At 45.2% G+C, this 20943-nt stretch overlaps 1 protein-coding gene across 13 annotated transcripts in view; it reads right to left on the reverse strand.

Moving 5' to 3' along the window:
* auts2a (activator of transcription and developmental regulator AUTS2 a) overlaps positions 1-20943 on the reverse strand; it is a 418508-nt gene that overhangs the window by 2988 nt on the left and 394577 nt on the right. For 4 of the 13 annotated variants that reach the window (XM_085173985.1, XM_085173983.1, XM_085173994.1 and 1 more), the window contains 11 exons: positions 16782-17346; positions 14372-14664; positions 13069-13301; positions 12098-12142; positions 10791-11051; positions 10317-10346; positions 9875-9946; positions 6803-6944; positions 4670-4750; positions 4501-4584; positions 4029-4281 (listed from right to left, as the gene is read on the reverse strand). In XM_085173985.1, the coding sequence (XP_085030111.1) occupies positions 4029-4281; positions 4501-4584; positions 4670-4750; positions 6803-6944; positions 9875-9946; positions 10317-10346; positions 10791-11051; positions 12098-12142; positions 13069-13301; positions 14372-14664; positions 16782-17346 (2059 nt within the window). The remainder of the gene's footprint in view (positions 1-4028; positions 4282-4500; positions 4585-4669; positions 4751-6802; positions 6945-9874; positions 9947-10316; positions 10347-10790; positions 11052-12097; positions 12143-13068; positions 13302-14371; positions 14665-16781; positions 17347-20943) is intronic. The other 9 variants (XM_085173993.1, XM_085173991.1, XM_085173992.1 and 6 more) reach the window with 7 other exon arrangements.

Consider the following 20943-nt stretch of genomic DNA (forward strand, 5'->3'; position numbering starts at 1 on the left):
GTACTCCCCACGAGTAGCTGTTATCAAATATGGGCGATGCTAACCTTTTCCTCTCTCCTCTCCCCAGCAGGAGCACGAGCTCGCTGATCATAATTCACGTCGGCAGTAATGACACCCGGTTACGCCAATCAGAGGTCACTAAAATCAAAATTGAATCGGTGTGTAACTTTGCCAAAACAATGTAGGACTGTAGTTTTCTCTGGTCCCCTCCCCAATCAGACCAGGAGTGACATGTTTAGTCACATGTTCTCCTTAAATTGCTGGCTGTCTGAGTGGTGTCCCAGAAACGATGTGGGCTTCATAGATAATTGGCAAACCTTCTGGAGGAAACATGGTCTTGTTAGGAGAGACGGCATCCATCCCACTTTGGATGGAGCAGCTCTCATTTCTATAAATATGGACAAATTTATTAAACCTCCCAAAATATGACTATCCAGAGTTGGGACCAGGAAGCAGAGTTGCAGTCTTACACGCCTCTCTGCAGCTTCTCTCCTCCTGCTACCCCCCCAAAAACCCATCTCCATTGAGACTGTGTCAGCTCCCAAACAGACAAAAAACTAACTAAAAACCAGCAACAAACAACTTAAACATAAACAATTACAAAGAAAGAACAATACAGTATCCACATCTGAACCAAAGAATAAACCAGTGAAATGTGGATTATTAAACATTAGGTCTCTCTCCTCCAAGTCTCTGTTAGTACATGACTTAATAATTGATCAACAAATTGATTTACTCTGCCTTACAGAAACCTGGTTGCAGCAGAATGATTATGTTAGTTTAAATGAATCAACACCCCCGACTCATTCTAACTACCAGAAACCTTGAAGCCCAGGCCGAGGGGGAGGTGTGGCAGCAATTTTTCACACCAGCCTATTAATCAACCAAAGACCCAGACAGACTTTTAATTAATTTGAAAGCCTGATGCTTAGCCTTGTCCACCCCAGCTGTAAAACTCAGAAACCAGTCTTACTTGTTATCATCTATCGTCCACCTGGGCCTTACACAGAGTTTCTGTCTGATTTCTCAGACTTTTTATCTAATTTAGTTCTGAGCTCAGATAAAATAATTATTGTGGGTGATTTTAACATCCATATAGATGCTAAAAATGACAGCCTCAACATGGCATTTAATCTGTTATTAGACTCAATTGGTTTCTCTCAAAATGTAAAAGAACCCACCCACCACTTTAATCACACTCTAGATCTTGTTTTAACATATGGCATAGAAACTGAACATTTAACAGTGTTTCCTGAAAACCCTCTCCTGTCTGATCATTTCTTGATAACATTTACATTTACAATAACTGATTACACAGCAGTGGAGAGTAGACTTTATCAAAGTAGATGTCTTTCTGAAAGCGCTTTAACTAAGTTTAAAAATATAATCCACCCACTGTTATCATCGTCAATGCCCTGTACCAACACAGAGCAGAGCAGCTATCTGAACGCTACCCCAACAGAGGTCGATTATCTTGTTAATAATTTTACCTCCTCACTACGTACGACTCTGGATACTGTAGCTCCTGTGAAAACTAAGGTCTCTAATCAGAAGTACCTGACTCCGTGGTATAATTCTCAAACACGTAGCCCAAAGCAGATGACTCGTAAGCTGGAGAGGAAATGGCGTGTCACAAATTTAGAGGATCATCATTTAGCCTGGAGAAATAGTTTGTTGCTTTATAAGAAAGCCCTCCGCAAAGCCAGAACATCTTACTACTCATCACTGATTGAAGAAAATAAGAACAACCCCAGGTTTCTCTTCAGCTCTGTAGCCAGGCTGACAAAAAGTCAGAGCTCTGTTAAGCCAACCATCCCTTTAACGTTAACTAGTAATGACTTCATGAACTTCTTCACAAATAAAATTTTTATCATTAGAGAAAAAATTACCAATAATCATCCCACAGATGTAATATTATCTACAGCTACTCTTAGTACCATTGATGTTAAGTTAGACTCTTTTTCTCCAATCGATCTTTCTGAGTTAACTTCAATAATTACTTCCTCCAAACCATCAACGTGTCTTTTAGACCCCATTCCTACAAAACTGCTACAAAAGAAGTCCTGCCATTGATTAATTCTTCGATCTTATATATGATCAACCTATCTCTAATAATCGGCTATGTACCACAGGCCTTCAAGCTGCTGTAGTAAAACCTTTACTCAAAAAGCATCTCTAGACCCAGCAGTCTTAGCTAATTATAGGCCAATCTCCAACCTTCCTTTCATATCAAAAATCCTTGAAAGAGTAGTTGTCAAACAGCTAACAGATCATCTGCAGAGGAATGGTTTATTTGAAGAGTTTCAGTCAGGATTCAGAGTTCATCACAGTACAGAAACAGCTTTAGTGAAGGTTACAAATGATCTTCTTATGGCCTCTGACAGTGGACTCATCTCTGTGCTTGTCCTGCTAGACCTCAGTGCAGCGTTCGATACTGTTGACCATAATATCCTATTAGAGCGATTAGAACATGCTGTAGGTATTACAGGTACTGTGCTGCAGTGGTTTGTATCATATCTATCTAATAGACTCCAATTTGTGCATGTAAATGGAGAGTCCTCTTCACACACTGAGGTTAATTATGGAGTTCCACAGGGTTCAGTGCTAGGACCAAATCTGTTTACATTATACATGCTTCCCTTAGGCAGCATCATTAGAAGACATAGCATACATTTACACTGCTATGCAGATGACACCCAGCTCTATCTGTCCATGAAGCCAGATAACACACACCAATTAGTTAAACTGCAGGAATGTCTTAAAGACATAAAGACCTGGATGGCCGCTAACTTTCTGCTTCTTAATTCAGATAAAACTGAGGTTATTGTACTCGGCGCTGAAAAGCTTAGAAATATGGTATCTAACCAGATTCTTACTCTGGATGGCATTACCTTGGCCTCCAGTAACACTGTGAGGAACCTTGGAGTCATTTTTGACCAGGACATGTCCTTCAACGCACATATTAAACAAATATGTAAGACTGCGTTCTTCCATTTGTGCAACATCTCTAAAGTTAGAAATATCCTGTCTCAGAGTGACGCTGAAAAACTAGTTCATGCATTTATTACTTCCAGGCTGGACTACTGCAATTCATTATTATCAGGATGTCCAAAAAACTCACTGAAAAGCCTTCAGCTAATCCAAAATGCTGCAGCAAGAGTCCTGAAAGGGACTAGAGAGAGAGAGCAGATTTCTCCTGTTTTGGCTTCCTGTTAAATCCAGAATTCAAAATCCTGCTCCTCACATACAAGGTCTTAAATAATCAGGCCCCATCTTATCTTAATGACCTTGTAGTACCATATCACCCTATTAGAGCACTTCGCTCTCGCTCTGCAGGCCTACTTGTTGTTCCTAGAGTATTTAAAAGTAGAATGGGAGGCAGAGCCTTCAGTTTTCAGGCCCCTCTTCTGTGGAACCAGCTTCCAGTTTGGATTCAGGAGACAGACACTATCTCTACTTTTAAGATCAGGCTTCAAACTTTCCTTTTTGCTAAAGCATATAGTTAGGGCTGGACCAGGTGACCCTGAATCCTCCCTTAGTTATGCTGCAATAGACGTAGGCTGCCGGGGATTCCCATGATGCATTGAGTTTTTCCTTTCCAGTCACCTTTCTCACTCACTATGTATTCACAGACCTCTCTACATTGAATCATATCTGTTATTAACCTCTGTCTCTCTTCCACAGCATGTCTTTTATCCTGTCTTCCTTCTCTCACCCCAACCAATCACAGCAGATGGCCCCGCCCCTCCCTGAGCCTGGTTCTGCCGGAGGTTTCTTCCTGTTAAAAGGGAGTTTTTCCTTCCCGCTGTCACCAAAGTGCTTGTTCATAGGGGTCATATGATTGTTGGGGTCTTCTCTGTATCTATTACTGTACAATATAAAGCGCCTTGAGGCGACTGCTGTTGTGATTTGGCGCTGTGTAAATAAAATTGAATTGAATGGAACCTTTTGTTCATTAAACTGTCACTTTGTTGCACTCACACACTGACCACATTACTCATATAGTTGTTACATTGTTCACCACCCACCTGTCCTTGTCCTCTTTACTGACCAACGAGTCCCGTTTGTCAGAGTCTCGGTCCCTCTCGTGTGAGCTCACCGACGCGCTCCTCTCAGACTCTCCGGGTTTCAGCCAGGGTGGCGGCGTGGGGAACGAAGGTGGCGTGCGATGCAGGCGGTTCCACGGCTCCTGGTGGCTGTTGTTACTGTTGCTGTTGAAGTGCTGTGGCACGTTTGGGCCATCTTTGTGGCCAAACACCGAGTTGGCCGCTGTTAGGGATTCAACACGTGGAAAAACATGGAACGCAAGTTAAATGCGTATCTCTGCTGATCCTCATATGCAGGCAGCATTACAAACAGTGAGAGGATTACTCCACCTAAACTACAGGTGGGTGACTAATTTTCCCGAGGGACCGCACGAGAAACTGTGACCCTCCACAACAGTCACGTTTCTCATGTGGCCACTCCCAAGCAAGTGTCTTTCTTGAGGCTGAAACTCACTTAGTGCTGGATTGCCCAATCCCCCGAAGGCCGACGAACTGAGAGATCCCAGTCCTCCAAACGATGGAGGCCTACTGAAAGGCTCTGGGAGAAGACACAGCATGTTAGCGCTGATGCAATCAACACCCTCGTTTTGGATCGGTCAGACTGAGATGAAGCGTGCTGTTACCTAAATGAGATGCTGGAGGAAGAAAGTTTCCAGGATGGTGCGGTGGATGGCCAAAGGGAGCTGCAGATGGGTGCGTAGGACCTGAGGAGGAGGATAACCACAGACTGTAACATCAGCAAAAGTAAGTGATAACTGGTCAACTGGTGAAGTCTTTCTCGAGCTGTCAGTAAGAGCTAATCGATAAATAATTAGTATTTTAAAAACTTTAACTGTAAAGTTAAAGTTCAGTAAAAGACTTCAGAAAAATGTCCTTCAGTATTTTTGTGCAGACAAAAGCATCTGTAAATAAACAGCCATGAAATGATCAGCCGACTGTAGATTACAGGCACAGCGATTAAAGCAGCAATTCGTTCACACGCGTGTTTCTCTTCAAAGTCAACTCTTCACGTCATCATCACGTCAAAAGACAAACAGTGATGCTCCTGTTAGTACGAGATTAATTGCATTTAATGATACTGTGCATAGCAAACAAGGAGAATCAGGTGAAAGCTCCAGAAAGATTTAAGACTTTTCTTATACGACTTTGGCCCTGAGAGCTCCACACAAAGACAAACAGCAGATGTTGTGGGGACAATGGCTACGATCTAAGTTGTTATATATCGCTGCAGAAATCTGCTGCCCAGATGATTTACTGTACAGCCTGATCATGCTCTCCCAGATGATCAGCTTCAGCTCAGCTTGGTCCCTGTTGGTGTAACTAGTGACGATAAAGCCAGCTAGTTATCCCAAGATTATCTGCACTAGAAAGCTAATAGTAAGCAAGCAGAAAGCTGCAATGCTTACAGCTTTACAACTTTTGGGATTAATAAAAGATTGAAGTGTAAAAAAAGTTTTCTCAGGGCTCTATGCAGTGAGTCTGCAGACTAAGTACCTCCCGTACTTCTAAAGGAATTAACAGCAGCCAGCTGCTGATAATCAAATTCACTTTAATAACTGATCATCGGTTTGTGTGAGCACTCAGCTGTGTGGTAATAAAACGCCACAACCTTCCCAGGAGATGACACAAAGCTGCAGGCCTCTGTTAGCGTGCTAAATGTTCCACAGTATTACAGTATAGTTAGAAAGGCAGGGAACAAGTGCGGCTTATTTGGAAAGAGTGCAAGGACAGCTTGTCCTCTTTAAAGTGAACATGGCAGAACGGCAAATGTTTGAAATGACGTCCGAGTCCTTCAGACAGACGAGACTAAAACAGCCGTTTGGCCATAAAGCGCAGCACCAAACACTGCAGAGAGTCCCATGAAAACGGTGCTTTTTTCCTGCTGTTTTGTCATATTTCATCTTTAGTAAAGATATTTTCTTCATTTGTTGGCGTTTTGTCCAGTTGCAGCATCGGACGTTATGACAAACTGACATTTTGGGACACTGACGCAGAGCCAAATAAGTAATAGTAGCAGAGGCAGAGTAGTTTGATGACCTAATCTTGGGATAGTTAAGCTAAACTCAGGAATTCCACACACTGCCTGGAAACTGTCGTTGTTATGTCTTGATGATACCTGGCTAGTTACAGGCTGAACAAAGCAAACTCTGCTCTGCTGCGGCTTGAAGTTTAATAACCAGATCCAACATAGAGGGAAAAAGGCTGACTCACATCTGCAGTCTGTGGATACCCAGAACCAAACGTGCACCTGGACACTTAAACTACACCAGGAGCACCAGAGACGACTGCACTAACCCAAAGTGCGACTTCAAGGTCTGCCTGTATTTAACAGCAAGCGGGACCTTGTTGACATCACTAAAACCCATTTCATGGACTAATCGAATATCCTGCTTTATCCAATATTCCTTTAAGAGGCACGTTGGATGATCTGTTCTTTCACTCTGATTTGTGTGTGCTGTTGTCACATGCTCATGGCTGTTTTAAACATGATGCATGTAAACGTTTCATATACAGGAGCCAAGCGTGGTGCAGTACGAGTGAACTGTAGCGCTGCGACAGTGTCCAAGAACAGAAACAGGAAGTCAGAGATTGACCCAACAGCTCCAACCTAAAGAAAGGTGAGATATATCTGTGATGTTTACTCTGGTGGAGATCATTCTGTCGGGTTTGCTACGATGCTAGCTCTGCACCAAAGGACTGACTGCTGCTGAATATGAGAGGCGGCCACTGATCGATCGGACAGCTGACGCACTCACCTGCAGCGGAGAAAAGCGTGGCGGGCCGTGCCAAGTCGCCGGGGTGGTGGATAGCACCAAAGAGGCTGGGGCCCGGGGGTCGACTCAGAAACTCGGGCTTGAGGCCGAAGTCTAGCTTGTGAGGGTCGACCTGCATCTGCTGCTGAAAGACGCCAAAGGTACAGAGAGAAACACATGTAAAATCTGTCGACGCAAGGCTGAGCTATCAGTGGGTCCGTTTGACCCAGCATTTGGTGTTTCTTGTGTTTTTATGACCTTTTGTGTGATGGTTTATTATTCTTAGTGGGAATCCTGAGTTTATTCTACGCTAACCTTTGCCCTCTGCGTCCCCTTTTGTGCGTCTGTGTTTATATAGTTGTGTGAGTTCTTGTGCCGTGTTTTCCCTCCTTGTGTTTTATTCCATCATGTTTATCTGTGTTTGCCCAAGCCCGTCTCGTCTGCCTCTCCTCCTCCCGCATCATCTTCCTGTTTTATTGTGAAGGTCTCGTGTTTCCGTGTTCGTTCTGTTCAGTTTTGTGTCCCCTGTCCTTCTCTCCGTGTCCTCACTTCCCTCGTTATCCTTCTGTATATTTATGTCAGCGTCTCCCTCATGGCTGTCTGTCTCTCCCTGTGTTTCCCCCCCGTGTATTTGCATTCTTTGGTTTTTCCAGGTTAGTTTTGTATTGTAAAGCTATGGTTTGTGAGCTCACGTCCTGCCTCTGAGTCTGCATTTGGGTCCTACTCCTGCTGCACACAGAGACGCTGGTTTTAGGCGCGTTGGGAAGGAAAAATAGTTAAAGCCATCAAGGGAGGTGACTGACTGCTAAGTTCCAGTGAGGTGTCACAATCAAAGCATTACTCAAACCTCCAGAAGCAAAAGGATGATGCAAACCACACAATTTAAATGTCAATTTATTATCAACGGTGTGTGAAGCGACTTCTACTGAGCACAACGGTGAAATCAGCTGATCACAGAAGACACAATTCTGTGGTTTAACTGATGAAGTGATTTTTCCAGAAGAGAAACTATAGCTAAGTTGGCGTCTTACGAAAAAGTGACTTATGGTTTATTAGACAAATTGTATCAATATGATTGAATTTGGTCCTTTACAAGCTGGCTTTCTGTAACTTGAAGAACAGAAGAGTAATGACAGAGTGGTGGTGTGCGAAGAAAGAATAGGATAACTTTCCTTTGTTTTGGGTTTTTTTTTTGTGTATTTTGTTTTTTGTTTTGTTTTTGTTTGTTTTTTAAACTATTTATTTATGTAGTTATCCTTAAGTTCTGTTATTGAAGTTTAAAATGAAATAAATAAAAATTGTTGATGACAAAAAAAAAAGAAGAGAAACTAGAGCCAGATCCACAGAGCGAACCATCAGTAGACGAAATCAAACACCTTATTTGGTGTTTGGGTTTATTTTGCAGTTCAATTAATACAAATGAGTTAATAGTGTCTATAGAGAAGTGTTTGTTATTCATCTCTGTCTCTCTTCCACAGCATGTCTTTATCCTGTCTTCCTTCTCTCGCCCCAACCAATCACAGCAGATGGCTCCGCCCCTCCCTGAGCCTGGTTCTGCCTTTTAACAGGTTTCTTCCTGTTAAAAGGGAGTTTTTCCTTCCCACTGTCGCCAAAGTGCTTGCATATGATTGTTGGGTTTTTCTCTGTATCTATTTTTGTAGGGTCGACCTGTCAACATAAAGCACCTTGAGGCGACTACTGTTGTGATTTGGTGCTTTATAAATAAAATTGAATTGAATTGAAATTTGGACTTTGCTAAACTGACCCAGTATTAACCTCCTAAGACCTGAACTCTTTCATGCATTTTTAATTTCTCTTTGCTATTTGGGCTGATTGGGACCTGATGAATGTAAAAACATACTGTATTTTTTATTTATTTTTTTACCTGATTTTTGTTTCTGAGAAAAATGAGATCCACATATGAGGACATTTGTTTTAAATTTCGATAGGACAGTGGCAGTATAGTGTATATGTAAGACTGCGTTCTTCCATTTGCGCAACATCTCTACAGTTAGGAATATCCTGTCTCAGAGTGACGCTGAAAAACTAGTTCATGCATTTATTACTTCCAGGCTGGACAACTGTAATTCATTATTATCAGGATGTCCAAAAAACTCACTGAAAAGCCTTCAGTTAATCCAAAATGCTGCAGCAAGAGTCCTGACAGGGACTAGAAAGAGAGAGCATATTTCTCCTGTTTTGGCTTCCTGTTAAATCCAGAATTGAATTCAAAATCCTGCTCCTCACATACAAGGTCTTAAATAATCAGGCCCCATCTTATCTTAATGACCTTGTAGTACCATATCACCCTATTAGAGCACTTCGCTCTCGCTCTGCAGGCCTACTTGTTGTTCCTAGAGTATTTAAAAGTAGAATGGGAGGGAGAGCCTTCAGTTTTCAGGCCCCTCTTCTGTGGAACCAGCTTCCAGTTTGGATTCAGGAGACAGACACTATCTCTACTTTTAAGATTAGGCTTCAAACTTTCCTTTTTGCTAAAGCATATAGTTAGGGCTGGACCAGGTGACCCTGAATCCTCCCTTAGTTATGCTGCAATAGACGTAGGCTGCCGGGGATTCCCATGATGCATTGAGTTTTTCCTTTCCAGTCACCTTTCTCACTCACTATGTGTTAACAGACCTCTCTGTATTGAATCATATCTGTTATTAACCTCTGTCTCTCTTCCACAGCATGTCTTTATCCTGTCTTCCTTCTCTCACCCCAACCAATCACAGCAGATGGCCCCGCCCCTCCCTGAGCCTGGTTCTGCTGGAGGTTTCTTCCTGTTAAAAGGGAGTTTTTCCTTCCCACTGTCGCCAAAGTGCTGCTCATAGGGGGTCATATGATTGTTGGGCTTTTCTCTGTATCTATGAAGCGCCTTGAGGCGACTTTTGTTGTGATTTGGCGCTATATAAATAAAATTGAATTGAATTGAATAGTGTCCTCGTTAGTGGATATCAGGCCCTTGTAGAGCAAAATTTAGTATTGTGGTCTAGACAACCCAAAATGTGACGTCAGGTCCTAGGAGGTTAAATCCAGCTTTGGCCACACTGTGTTAGGGGTTAGATGAGTCCTCACCTTTACTTTCTGTTGGTGGTGGTATATCTGCCAGGCAATATGGACATGCATGGCACACCACTTTCCCGGTTTCTGTAAGAACAAGAAAATTTATTCAATTAAGAACAAGAAAGAAAATGGTGTGACTAAAAAAACACAGTGTCATCTAATCAATACGGCACTATGACTACTAATCACGTATTAAAAGGCTAAGAAATGTAGGTGTGCTGGATGAACTGTGCACATGCTTGTGTGTGACAGCGAGGCGTCACTGTCGGCCATCTGACAAGCTTTCATAACACACGCGCTGCAGCGTTCTTCAAAATGAGCCCCGTGAACGGGTACACTCAGCCCCCATTTAATTAAAGACACTATCAACTCCATTAGCAAAGACCTTCAAGGCATCGCAGTGATTATTGCGAGGGAGCAGGAGACGGAGACACTGCAGGGAGCGAGCACTCACCCTGAGAATCGGCCGAAACGGATCCGTTAGCTGCAGGAAGGACGGAGAGAGAGAACATGAATTATTCTGCTGTCAGTCAAATCATTTCTAATTAGTCCTTGTGTGTAGCGTTCATTAGGAACCAAATTAAAATGTCAAACTGTTCACTTTAAAATTAAGCGTTTCAGGGGTAATTAACACACGGGTGTTTAAACGGGTTCCTTCTGCGGCCTTCTGCAAACAAATATGGCAGCTGAGAGGAAGACACGCTGACACGTCTGTCAATCTACGACTCACCGCTGATCAATAGATCAGAAATAGACTCTATTTGGTAAATTATTCATGTATATTTAATGCATTTTTAACACTTCCTCTGAATTTCAACACTTCCTGTATGCGAACAGCTTGCTTGCTGAGGCTGCTGCTAATGTGCATCCTAATAAAGCAAACCTGTGCAGTCCTGGTGCACGGTGGGTGGCGTGTACGTGCTCTTACCCTGGGGTCCTTCTGTAAGAACGTGTGTGGGACGGCTCCGGGTCTTGCGGAAACATCCAGTGGATTAGAGGTCTGGAGAGCAGCAGACGGATCGAAAAATGACTCTCTGAATATAACTCGCCCCCTCCCGGCTAGTCTGTCTGTGGGTGTGTGGTGGTGTCTCACCTTGGGCTGAAAGGCCCCCTGCAGCGAGCTGAAGGGCCCGGTGGGGGGGATGACAGGGGGAAGGCCAGACATGGCTGGAGGGTAGGAGTGGAAGAGCTGGAAGAAGAAAAGAGCGAGAGGAGGCGTGAGGACGATTCGGTCTATCGGTGAAATGCGGCTTTATGAGTCAGTCTAAGCAGAGCGAGCAGTTCGTGGTGGTGTTTAAACCTCGCAGTTTAATCGCAGTTACAAATGATTGCCTACGTGTTACACAAATGGCTTGTTTATCAAATATTCACCGCTTGTTCCCGCTGGATTTAAATCAAGAGCAAAAACCTCCTTTGATATGAAAAGCAGAATGTTGTAATACACGCAAAACACAAGTAAGTCAAACAAGCGCTCAAGGCTTTCATAAACGTATCTGCATGTAGAGAAACAGATATGCAATCATCTGCTTTGCATAATTGTCGCTAACAGTCATATTAGCCAAAGTAACGTGTTTGGCAAACATGCTTGCGTTGCTGCAGTCGTGCATTGGAATTCTTTAAAGCCGGACTCGAGGGCGCGCTGCAAGCTTTTTAAATGCAACTCCACTCCTCTTGTGCACCAAGTATTAAGATGCCACGATGTTTTATAGAGAAGGAATGCTTTCAGCGTGTTTGCCGGGACCATTATACCAGCGGGGGAAAAAACAAAAAAAGATGAAGCACTTAAAAACAAACTAGGAAGCGGGTCGATCTGAATACAAATAGGTTTTTATGATAGTAAAATCTGCCTGCTAGCTATCGAGGACAAATCAGTTTAATAGTGTGTAGAAAAAGCACACTAGGCAGAAGCACGCTCTGAAAGTTTCAGCAAAACGGTAGGACGTTGAAATCATTTGCTTTTATTGAATAATAATTTTGAGGACGCCACTGCTGGTGACTGGAAAAAAGGAAATAAGCGAGACGGAGAGGTAACGTAGCAACTGTGTTTATCATCACATGCACACAGTAAATGTTAAACTCCGGGATTTAAGAATCCCGATCTGTTGCATCACATCATAGCTACGGCCGAAGGGTGACAGGAAGCAGATGAATGGAGGTGCATGGGCTGAAATGGCAAAATGGGCAAGCAACAAATGGCTGTGAAGCTGGAAGCTAGTACGCAGTAGAGAAACTCACACTGTGTCTGTAGAAGGGGTCGACTTTTGTTGGATATTTGTCAAACTGTAGGAGAAATGAAACAGAGCTAAGTACAAAGATTGGCCTCTTTTGTTTCAGGCCGACACACAAAAAAACATCACAAACTGCATTTAAAAGTGAAAATATGATTACAGATGAAGATCTAAGACGTCTACCGAGCGGGATCCAAGTTCAACCACAATGTTTTCATCCTCCCCCGTTTCCTGATCATCTGAAGACCTTGTAAACTCGCATGAGCTGGCTCTCATTTGGTTGGCTTTTAGTGGTGCGGCGCAGGCTCAGGGCGAACATTTCCACAGTCAAGACTAAACACTGCAGCCATAAAGAGCCTTTTTATGGCCTCATTAGCTGTCAGAGGCCTCGCTATGCTGCCTTTGAGGTATCATCAGAGCCAAGCAAACCTCTGTGGGTCAGGCAGTTACAAATGTGGATGTGTTTGCGAGCGTTTAGGTTCAGGCACCCATTGCCTGTGGTTCTCTCCCAAACTGCGCGGCTCTTAATGCAATACATTTGCCAGTAATGAAAACCCCCAAATGGGACCAAATGATGTCATTAAAATCAGAATGAATTAAGTGTATTATGTTCTGAAAGCTGGCTCTGAAGTTAACATGCTCCAGGGCGAGTTATTGCCAATTTAGAAAATAACAGCGTTCAAGTCTGGAGTCTCAGCGAACGCCAGAGAAAACACTAGAAAGGCTCTGTGGGAGAATAAAGGCACCGCTGTGGCGTGGACGGACGCGCACGGTCATCGTTGAACGGCCGCCACAGAAACCCGCAGGTCCCCACGGCGTTTCCCGCTCTCACACATGTCAAGCTGAGTATTTAAAAAATAAAATACGAAGCCTTCGCTCCCAAACCGCAACGCGAAAACGCTTTTTGGTGCCATAGCCGCCCACGTAGACCCCGCCCACCGCCCCAACCCAACACAGGTGTGTTCTACTTATCCTCACATTTCTGGCAGGGGTACGCACCATGGGCGGTGCTGGGGTGGGCATGATGGCGTGTGGGAAGGGCGTGAAGGTGTGCTGGTGGGTGTGCTGGTGGGTGTGTTGGTGCTGATGCTGGTGCTGATGCTGGTGGAACTCAGTGCGCAGGTAGGGCGGGGGGCCGAGCGAGGCACCGCGGTCGGCGCTCTGGGACGCCAGGAAACGGGTGTTGAGCTCTTGGCGCAGAAGGTCTTGCTCTGTAGAGAAGAGGGCGGAGCATTAGGACAGCAGAGCGCTTAAATATCGTCATCTGAGAACTTTAAATACATTTCTCTTTAATTATGACCCCCGACAGCCCGTCCAGCTGTAGGTCACACGCAGACCCCTGGAGGACCTCGCGCTCCCGTGTGCGAGCTCTGCATGTCATCAAAATAAGAAGCCAAGCTGTCAAAAAAGGAAACAAGCAGGAAATGGTTGTGATTACCAGCGTGTCATTTTCCCTCGAAGCGAAGCTCGACGTGATTAGAACAGTCTGACTGCTGGAACTGTCAAAATGTGGCGATTTGATACACTCGAGCCCCTCTGAGAGCGCGGATCGCCTTTTTCTAATAACCTTTGTGAAGAATGGATTTCAAGTAATCATTGGCTTTTCTTCTAAATTCAACAAACCCTGCCTCGAGAGATCATATCTCCTCCAGAGTAACCTTATCCTTCCTATTCCACAGTGGCTCGCTGCATTCGTTTCAGGCTTTATTGGGCTGGGAGCGGGGCTGGAATTTTCTCTTCATAAAAATTTCATTAGTATCTTTGGAAAACATCCAGCTCGCTCCGTCCCGTATTGACCAAATTGATTTGTTGCACATGATCGCCGTTCCAGGTGAAATGGACGTTCTGGGAATGTTGCTAGAGGCCGCCCCCCTCGTCTCCTTCCCCGTACTGACCCTGACATTTAGCTTGACAGCACCGCGCAGAAATGTGCACAGGGTCTGTGATCGCTTTTGTAATGCGTGCAGACCAGAGTGTGAACTTGAACTGTCCACACAACTATAAACACACAAAGCGATGGCATGACGTGCACGTGGATCATCTTGGACGTGGTTGCTTATTTCTTTAAATAATTACCAGGGCAGCATTTGCATCTGTCTCTGCGTATCGAATGCTTTAAAATGAAATGCCGCTCTGCATACTTGTCATGTGTCTCGAACTTCCCGGCAACAACTGGTTTAAATAAGAACCTGCTGATTGCGTTTGCAGTCAAATGTGCAGTCCTCTGTCAGACCACTTGGGGGCGATGTGGAGACATCTGCGAGCTGCTTGTGCTGTTTACCTGAGTAGGCACTCCCAGCAGCAGGATGTCCGGGTACTGGCAGGGTGCTAGACGTCAATGGTGGCGGTGGAGGCAAGGCTGCTGGAGGAGCAAACATATTGGGGTGGTGTGGGTGTGGAGACGACTGCAAGGCAGACGGGAAGCTGTGGGGGTTACTCTGGTTAGCGGGCAAGGCCAAGGGAAAAGTGGAGGCTGCCGCGGCTGCCGGAGGAGGCGGTGGGTGGTGGGGGAGGTGCAGGGAGGGCGTAGGGGGTCCGTGGGGCTTGGTGCCTGGGGTGCTGCTCCTGCTACTGCTGCAAAGATTAAGACAGAGAGAGAGAAAAAGGCAGATAAGTGGTTAAGCCAGGCGTGATCAGTCAAAATTAACACTTGTTCCTCCACATCCCCTCGTCTCCATCTGCTCTGACGTTCAGTTCCTAGCACGCCGTTTTCACGCCTCAGCTGCCTTCCATTTACAAACGCCTCCCCGTCTCTCTCTCGTGCTTCACAGAATCCAGGGCAAACACGATCTGCGAAAACCCCGCGTTCGCAGCACCCTCGGATGCAAATAAACCACCGCTGGCAAACATAACAGAACGAGCATCTGTCTTTGAACAGCTTCTGCTAAGGCACTTCCTCCACAGCCAGGTACAGAACATGTGCATCGGAAATGGGATGAGAGGGAGAGAGGGCGTGTGTGAGCAAACAGCCTTTTGTAGCGTGTGTGGGTTTCCCCCCGGGGCAGTCACGGAGCTAGCGTCTCCACAGCTCCACGCACTAAGCCTAAAAGCTCATTTGCAGCGCTCGCTCGTCGCTGTGGGCCCCAGCCGTGATTATTCACAAGCGGGTGCCAGGCCCTGTTGGCACGCTGGCAGACTGGCAGAGCTGGCACAGAGTCAGGCAGAGAAAGCCAAGTCCTGAGAGCCTGCTAGGCAGAGCTGTTGTTGGGACCGAGTGGCTTCTGAAGGAGCTATCTCAAGGTCTAACATTAATGGAGGGCTCACAGGGTTTGGTGCTTCTCAACGAATACAATAGAATACGCTTAGCTTGTTTTCAATGATATAAACTACATATATTTGAATACACAGAAGATCCTTTTAACCCTTTAAGACCTACCATAGAACCAAGTCCGCCAGAGCTTATATTATATTTTTACATGCTGTGGAGCCATTTTTGGGAGCATTTCAAGTTGATATACATCAATACAACCATTACAGCCTAAATTTTAATAATATGTCTGCATTAAGTTCATAGTAATTACATAAATTGCAAAAAAGTGCAATAAACTACAAAACAATTGAAAATCGTTTTTGTTTTTTTAACATATATTTCTAGTTAGAGAAATTTAAGAGGCTTATCCCTCAAAACTGTAAATACAAAAAAGTTGCACAAAATAGTTTCCCACCACAGGAAATTTATTTTGAGTGTCTTCATAGTTTTATTTTTGAAATACACCAATTTTTATACACTGCAGGAAAAACGAAAATAAATATTATAATGCAAATTTGCAAAAAAGCAGCATATGCATCAAAATAAACTATTTCCAGCAGTGCAATATGAGTCCTAAGCATCCCAGAAACCACACAGAAAGTCAGAAAGTCAAAGATAACTTTTAAAAACACCAGTATAGGCTCATGAGGCCCAGTCGGTAAAAAACTACATTTCCGCAAAATGACGTCACTTCCGGTTTCGGGCAGGTCATGGCGGACATGCGATAGTTCACGCTGATGGACGTAGGAAGTGTTACAAACAGCTGATCGGATCGGCAAAGCGTGTTTCTGGAATATTATGTTTTTGTTGCTGCAAGTGCTTTTTATGCAGTTTTTGCAAAGCTATATGTGGAAGGAAACTGTGACCGAGGACAAGCTGATGGCATAAGATGTAAGTACAACTCCTCAGGTTTCATATGCAAAACAAATTATTGCGCTAGCTCACGTGGTTGCAGAGCTACTGGGATTTAAAAATAGTTACGCAAAACGGAGCGTGCTGCTCTGACTGGTTTTAAAGGATTAAGTTAGGAAAATTTCTCCTGAGCCACTTTTCCTTCTGTTTTCTTCCAAAACAGCCTTAAATCCACGAAACATGAACAATATGGTGCCGATTCAAGGTTACACCAAACTATTGGGAGTCCGAGCTCAGATGTGTGGGTGGATTAAAAAAAAGCCCAGCACTCAGGGTGCAGTGTGGCCCTTTTATTCCGCTGTTAATAATCAGCGCTACAATTTGGCTCGGGGACTTCCTGATGGCAATTTACATACTGATCGGGCCGTATGTGCACTTCCAGCTCAAGAGATATTCTTGAATTTTCAAGTGTGTGTGAATATGGAGGTGTTGCCTGAACAGCTCTGCATGAATTTTCTGCATTAGAGCATGTGAGAACATGAGAGCTGTGGGTGTGTGGAGGTTTTTTTCCTGTCTGACATTAGCTTACCTGTGGCCGTTGAGGCTGAGGCTGTTGTAGGCAGAAAGGGGTCGGGGGTGGCAGCGCGATGGGGGCCGGTGAGACCCTGACTGGATGGGGTGCTGTTGGTGAGAGTGGTGGTTCGGAAGGGCGGGAGATGGTGGGTGTGGGTGAAGGCTAGGTGTAGGTGGAGGCCTCGGGTGGGATAGCACTTCAGGCTGGTGCTGGTGCCGGGGAGGGGGGGTTGGTGAGGGCTCTTGGCCCTGGGCAAGAGGCAGGGCTGCGGGTGACTGAGGCCTGGGAAGAGCCTCTGAGCGTGGGGGCAGGTGGTTTAAAGGCTGAGTGGGCCCGTTTGGCTGGGTTCGAAGAGCGGACGGGGTCTGGGGGATGGATGGCTGGGGCTGGGGCTGTGACACGGGGAGGGTTGGGGGGGACAAAGGTGGATTGGGGGTGCTGGGTACAGGCAGCTGGGTGTCTCTGCAACTCTCCTGGCTCCTCTCTTGACTGCGTTCTAGGCCTGACACCTTGAGGAGGCCTGGGCCGTGAGGCTCCTGGCTGCCATTGGTGGAGAGCACATCGATGCCGAAATCTGGAACTGCACAAAACAAAAAAGTGTTAAAAACAGATAAAACGCCGGATTAACTGTGACGCGCCACAATGAATGTATCGATGATGTCATCCCAACGATATCGTGACGTGGACCCGAGGAACCAAACAACACACGACCTGCTGTACCTGCAGAGCCACAGCCACCTACTGCAGACGCTACAGTGAGTGAGCTGTGAGTGTGAGCGCTCGGCATGTTGTCAGCGCCTGCCCTTGTTAGTGACATCTCCTCTGTCATGTTTGGTGTGTGAGCTTATCAGCTGACAGCTCCACAAACACACAGTTTTTCCTTCTTCCTCCTCATACTGACACACACTGAAACACCACTGCAGCCTTTAACACCGTCCCCGGGGGAACGACACGAACCAAAAAGTGTTCAGAATGAACCAGTAGTGCATTGTACTCAAGACCTTCATTTTAAGAGCATTCTTGTTTTCTGTGCTTTCACTTGTAGGCCACATTACATTTCTAATGATGCACCTTGCACAAACTGAGATCTGTTCCATACCAGAAGCAAACTGCAGCTGAATAATAGTGACAGCGTGCAGATGTGTGTGCATAGTTTTTGCCGTTTATCAGGTTTCTGCAGCCTTTCACCATTTCATCGCTTCTACAGTTGAAAAATTAGCTTATTCAAATAGTACGTGCAGTTGTGCTAATCTTCTCTGGAAACACCGATGCAGGTTCTTTACCACATGCAAACTAGCTCAACTGATGATATGCATAAAAAGAGCACTGTGTGGGGTAAAAACATTTCAGGGGATGAATTCAGCTTTGCATGTAGTGTGACAGCCATCTGACACGTAATTGCTAAGCAACAGCAATTACGTGTCATTTAAACAGCCTGTTTGGACTCCATTAGTCCGAAATGTGACTGCATCTAAAGAATGAATAAGCGCTGTGCAATGCTGAACTTTAAAAAAAAGGATAATAAGCTCTGTCCGGGGTATTTCTCTGCAGGGACCTCCTCCTACAGAACAAAGTGCTCAGACATCAGCCACCAGCTTGACTCCTCCAGAGGCAGAGAGGCTCATGGGAGATGACAGTGCATACGTAAACTGTAATTAGCTCTCTCTGGGCCTCAGGGGGGTTTAGAGCTGGGGCAAGGGCTCCTCCTCCCCCTTGGTGAAGCAGCTAAATCCTTTACCTGCCAAAGAGGTGTAGATGGGAACCAGTTCCCCTGGGCTGAGGCAGCAACCCGCACTGCAGAGCAGCCGCCTGTCACTGGTGGCTTCCATCTCCCTGACACTTCCCCCCTGAGACACTCCAATGGGAGCAGGCTGAGCTAACAGAGCTCTAACGTTCAGCATTGAAATGCTAAGCGAGATATTAGCAGCCCCAGGTGCACGTAATATTACAGATAAGGTCAATTCTGGTGCGAGATCAAAATAACGGCTATTGACTCCCACTCTACACGGAAGAGCTTCCCGGGACATCTGCCAGCCTGTCCGGAGACAAAAGGACACTTTGCAAGCCTGCCATGTGTTTGTGTTTAATGGTCTCTGTCTCTTTAACGCAGTCCAGAAAGAGGGTCTCTTTAAAGCTAGCCAACCACTCCTGTGTGCCGCTTCCACGTAAACACATCTACCCTCATGTGCATCAATGAAGAAAACCCAGCAGCCCTTATATCCATCACCCTAATCTATGTCAATCTTCTCCACTTACTGATGCTATTACCAGTCAAGAGAGACTGCTGCTGGCAAACAGCTTCAGCACAGCAGACAGGGAGAGAAGAAATTCCCAATTCTCAAGGCTCCTGTTGCACCTCTGGGTCCCTGCGGTCCAAGGCTTGTTTTGAGAATGTGCTAACACACTAAAAAGAAGGTGTCTATTCTGGTCATAATGAACACTCTAGGGCCGCGTGAGGCAGGAAGAAGAGAAAAAGAGAATATGCCAGCTTCCCTCCCGCGAGGGTTCATTTGTCAGTCTTCTTCATCCCTGGAAACAAATAAGTGCAATTCCCACTTGGGGCTCTGAAAATGTAGAGCCCTGCTGTTTTCTCACTATTGCAGTTTTTTAAGCAGCATGTTGCACTTGTAGGCGCAAGTAAAAAACTGAAGCGTTGTTTAGCAGGCGAGCCAAAGGCTGGAGGGGCATTGGAGGGCTGTGTGTGTCTGTGTGTGTGTGGAGGAAAGCCATTCATTAGGTGCAGCTGTCAGGAGTCGCAATGAGAGACTTAGAGGGATAAGTCACTATCCAGGGAAGAGCCAGCTTCTATTGTTCACAGAGCATTAGCTGCACAGCACCACTTCTGACTTCTATCCATCTACCTGGTTAAAATGACTCGCAACGATTAGATTACAGCAGTGATTTGGGTGAAATTAATAAACTGTATTAACATTAAGATAGACAACATGATGAGCATGGATCAGGAGCCTGTGGCCCTTTCAGGTGTTGTTAGAAGCAGAAGTTCAGTTGCTCTGCTTTTCATCTCACCTCGGCTGTAAATCTTCTGCCGTACAGTTTTAATGCAACCCTAATATCACGTTGCTTAATACAGCGCTGCATTGTTTGGGTCATAGGCCTGCAGGAAGGTGTTTGGTTTGGTGCAGAGAGAGAACCAATCTACTGCAGCGCAATGATCCACAGAGGGAGCGACAGCAGGCCTGACAAAGTGAGCTGCACAACATTAGGTAGTTTAATATAGTGTCAGGTCATTACCGCAGTACACAAGGGGATTAATTTACCATATTATATTTCAATGTCATTGCTGAATACAGCCTGGCACATGGAAGTGATTAACAACAAGTGGCAACAACATCGCGGTTTGAAAGTGCAACTGGCAGGTCAGCACCTGTCCTTCTGAAAAATACATTACTGTCCAACTCCAGCCAAAGCAGATCTTTCATGTGCGAGTGACAGCTACACCCAGGGCGGGAGGCATCCTGACAAAGTCTGTAGAGACCTCCGTGATATCCCAGGCTTCTGTTCGTTGCCGTCACCTCTTCCGTCTCACCCTCCTCAAAATAGCCGCTAGATACATTCGAAACCCTCGTACTCGTTTATGGGATTTCAACCTGCCAGGGATCTCAGGGCTCCAATCACACAAAACCAACAACCTGACACATAGCAGGAGCCACGGGACCGGCAGCTGAGCCGTGACCGCTGTGTGTACAGTTATGTAGAGAGCAGAGGTGAAATTCAGAGAGACCTGAACCTGCTGTGCTATGCTAGCAGAGGACAACAGCTTTGATGGTCTCATGTGCCAATGAGTACGATAAGAATGCAATAAGAAGTATAATCTGCACAATTACTTATTAACAAAATTCTTAAAACTCACTTTGAAAAATTATCAGTTTGTAGATAATGTAAAAAAAGTTTAAGAAATGTAACAGAAAACTCCAAAATGTAACTAATTACATTTTTCCAGGACAGCACAAGTTGCAATAAACAACATCATCATCACGGCACATGTTGAGAACATCTAGGAAACAGGTGCTAACAGCAGAGGGGGGTCTGCAGGGACACACTGCTGCACATTAATACTAACAGCAGATGATGCAACAGCAGGTAACCTCTGGCAGTGACTGTGAGTTTGTCCTGTACAGAGGTCTTCTGTCGGAAAGGAAAACAGGCACATACTGTT

This window comes from Neolamprologus multifasciatus, chromosome 10, assembly GCF_963576455.1.
Source record: "Neolamprologus multifasciatus chromosome 10, fNeoMul1.2, whole genome shotgun sequence".
NCBI classification, from domain to species: Eukaryota; Metazoa; Chordata; class Actinopteri; order Cichliformes; family Cichlidae; genus Neolamprologus; species Neolamprologus multifasciatus.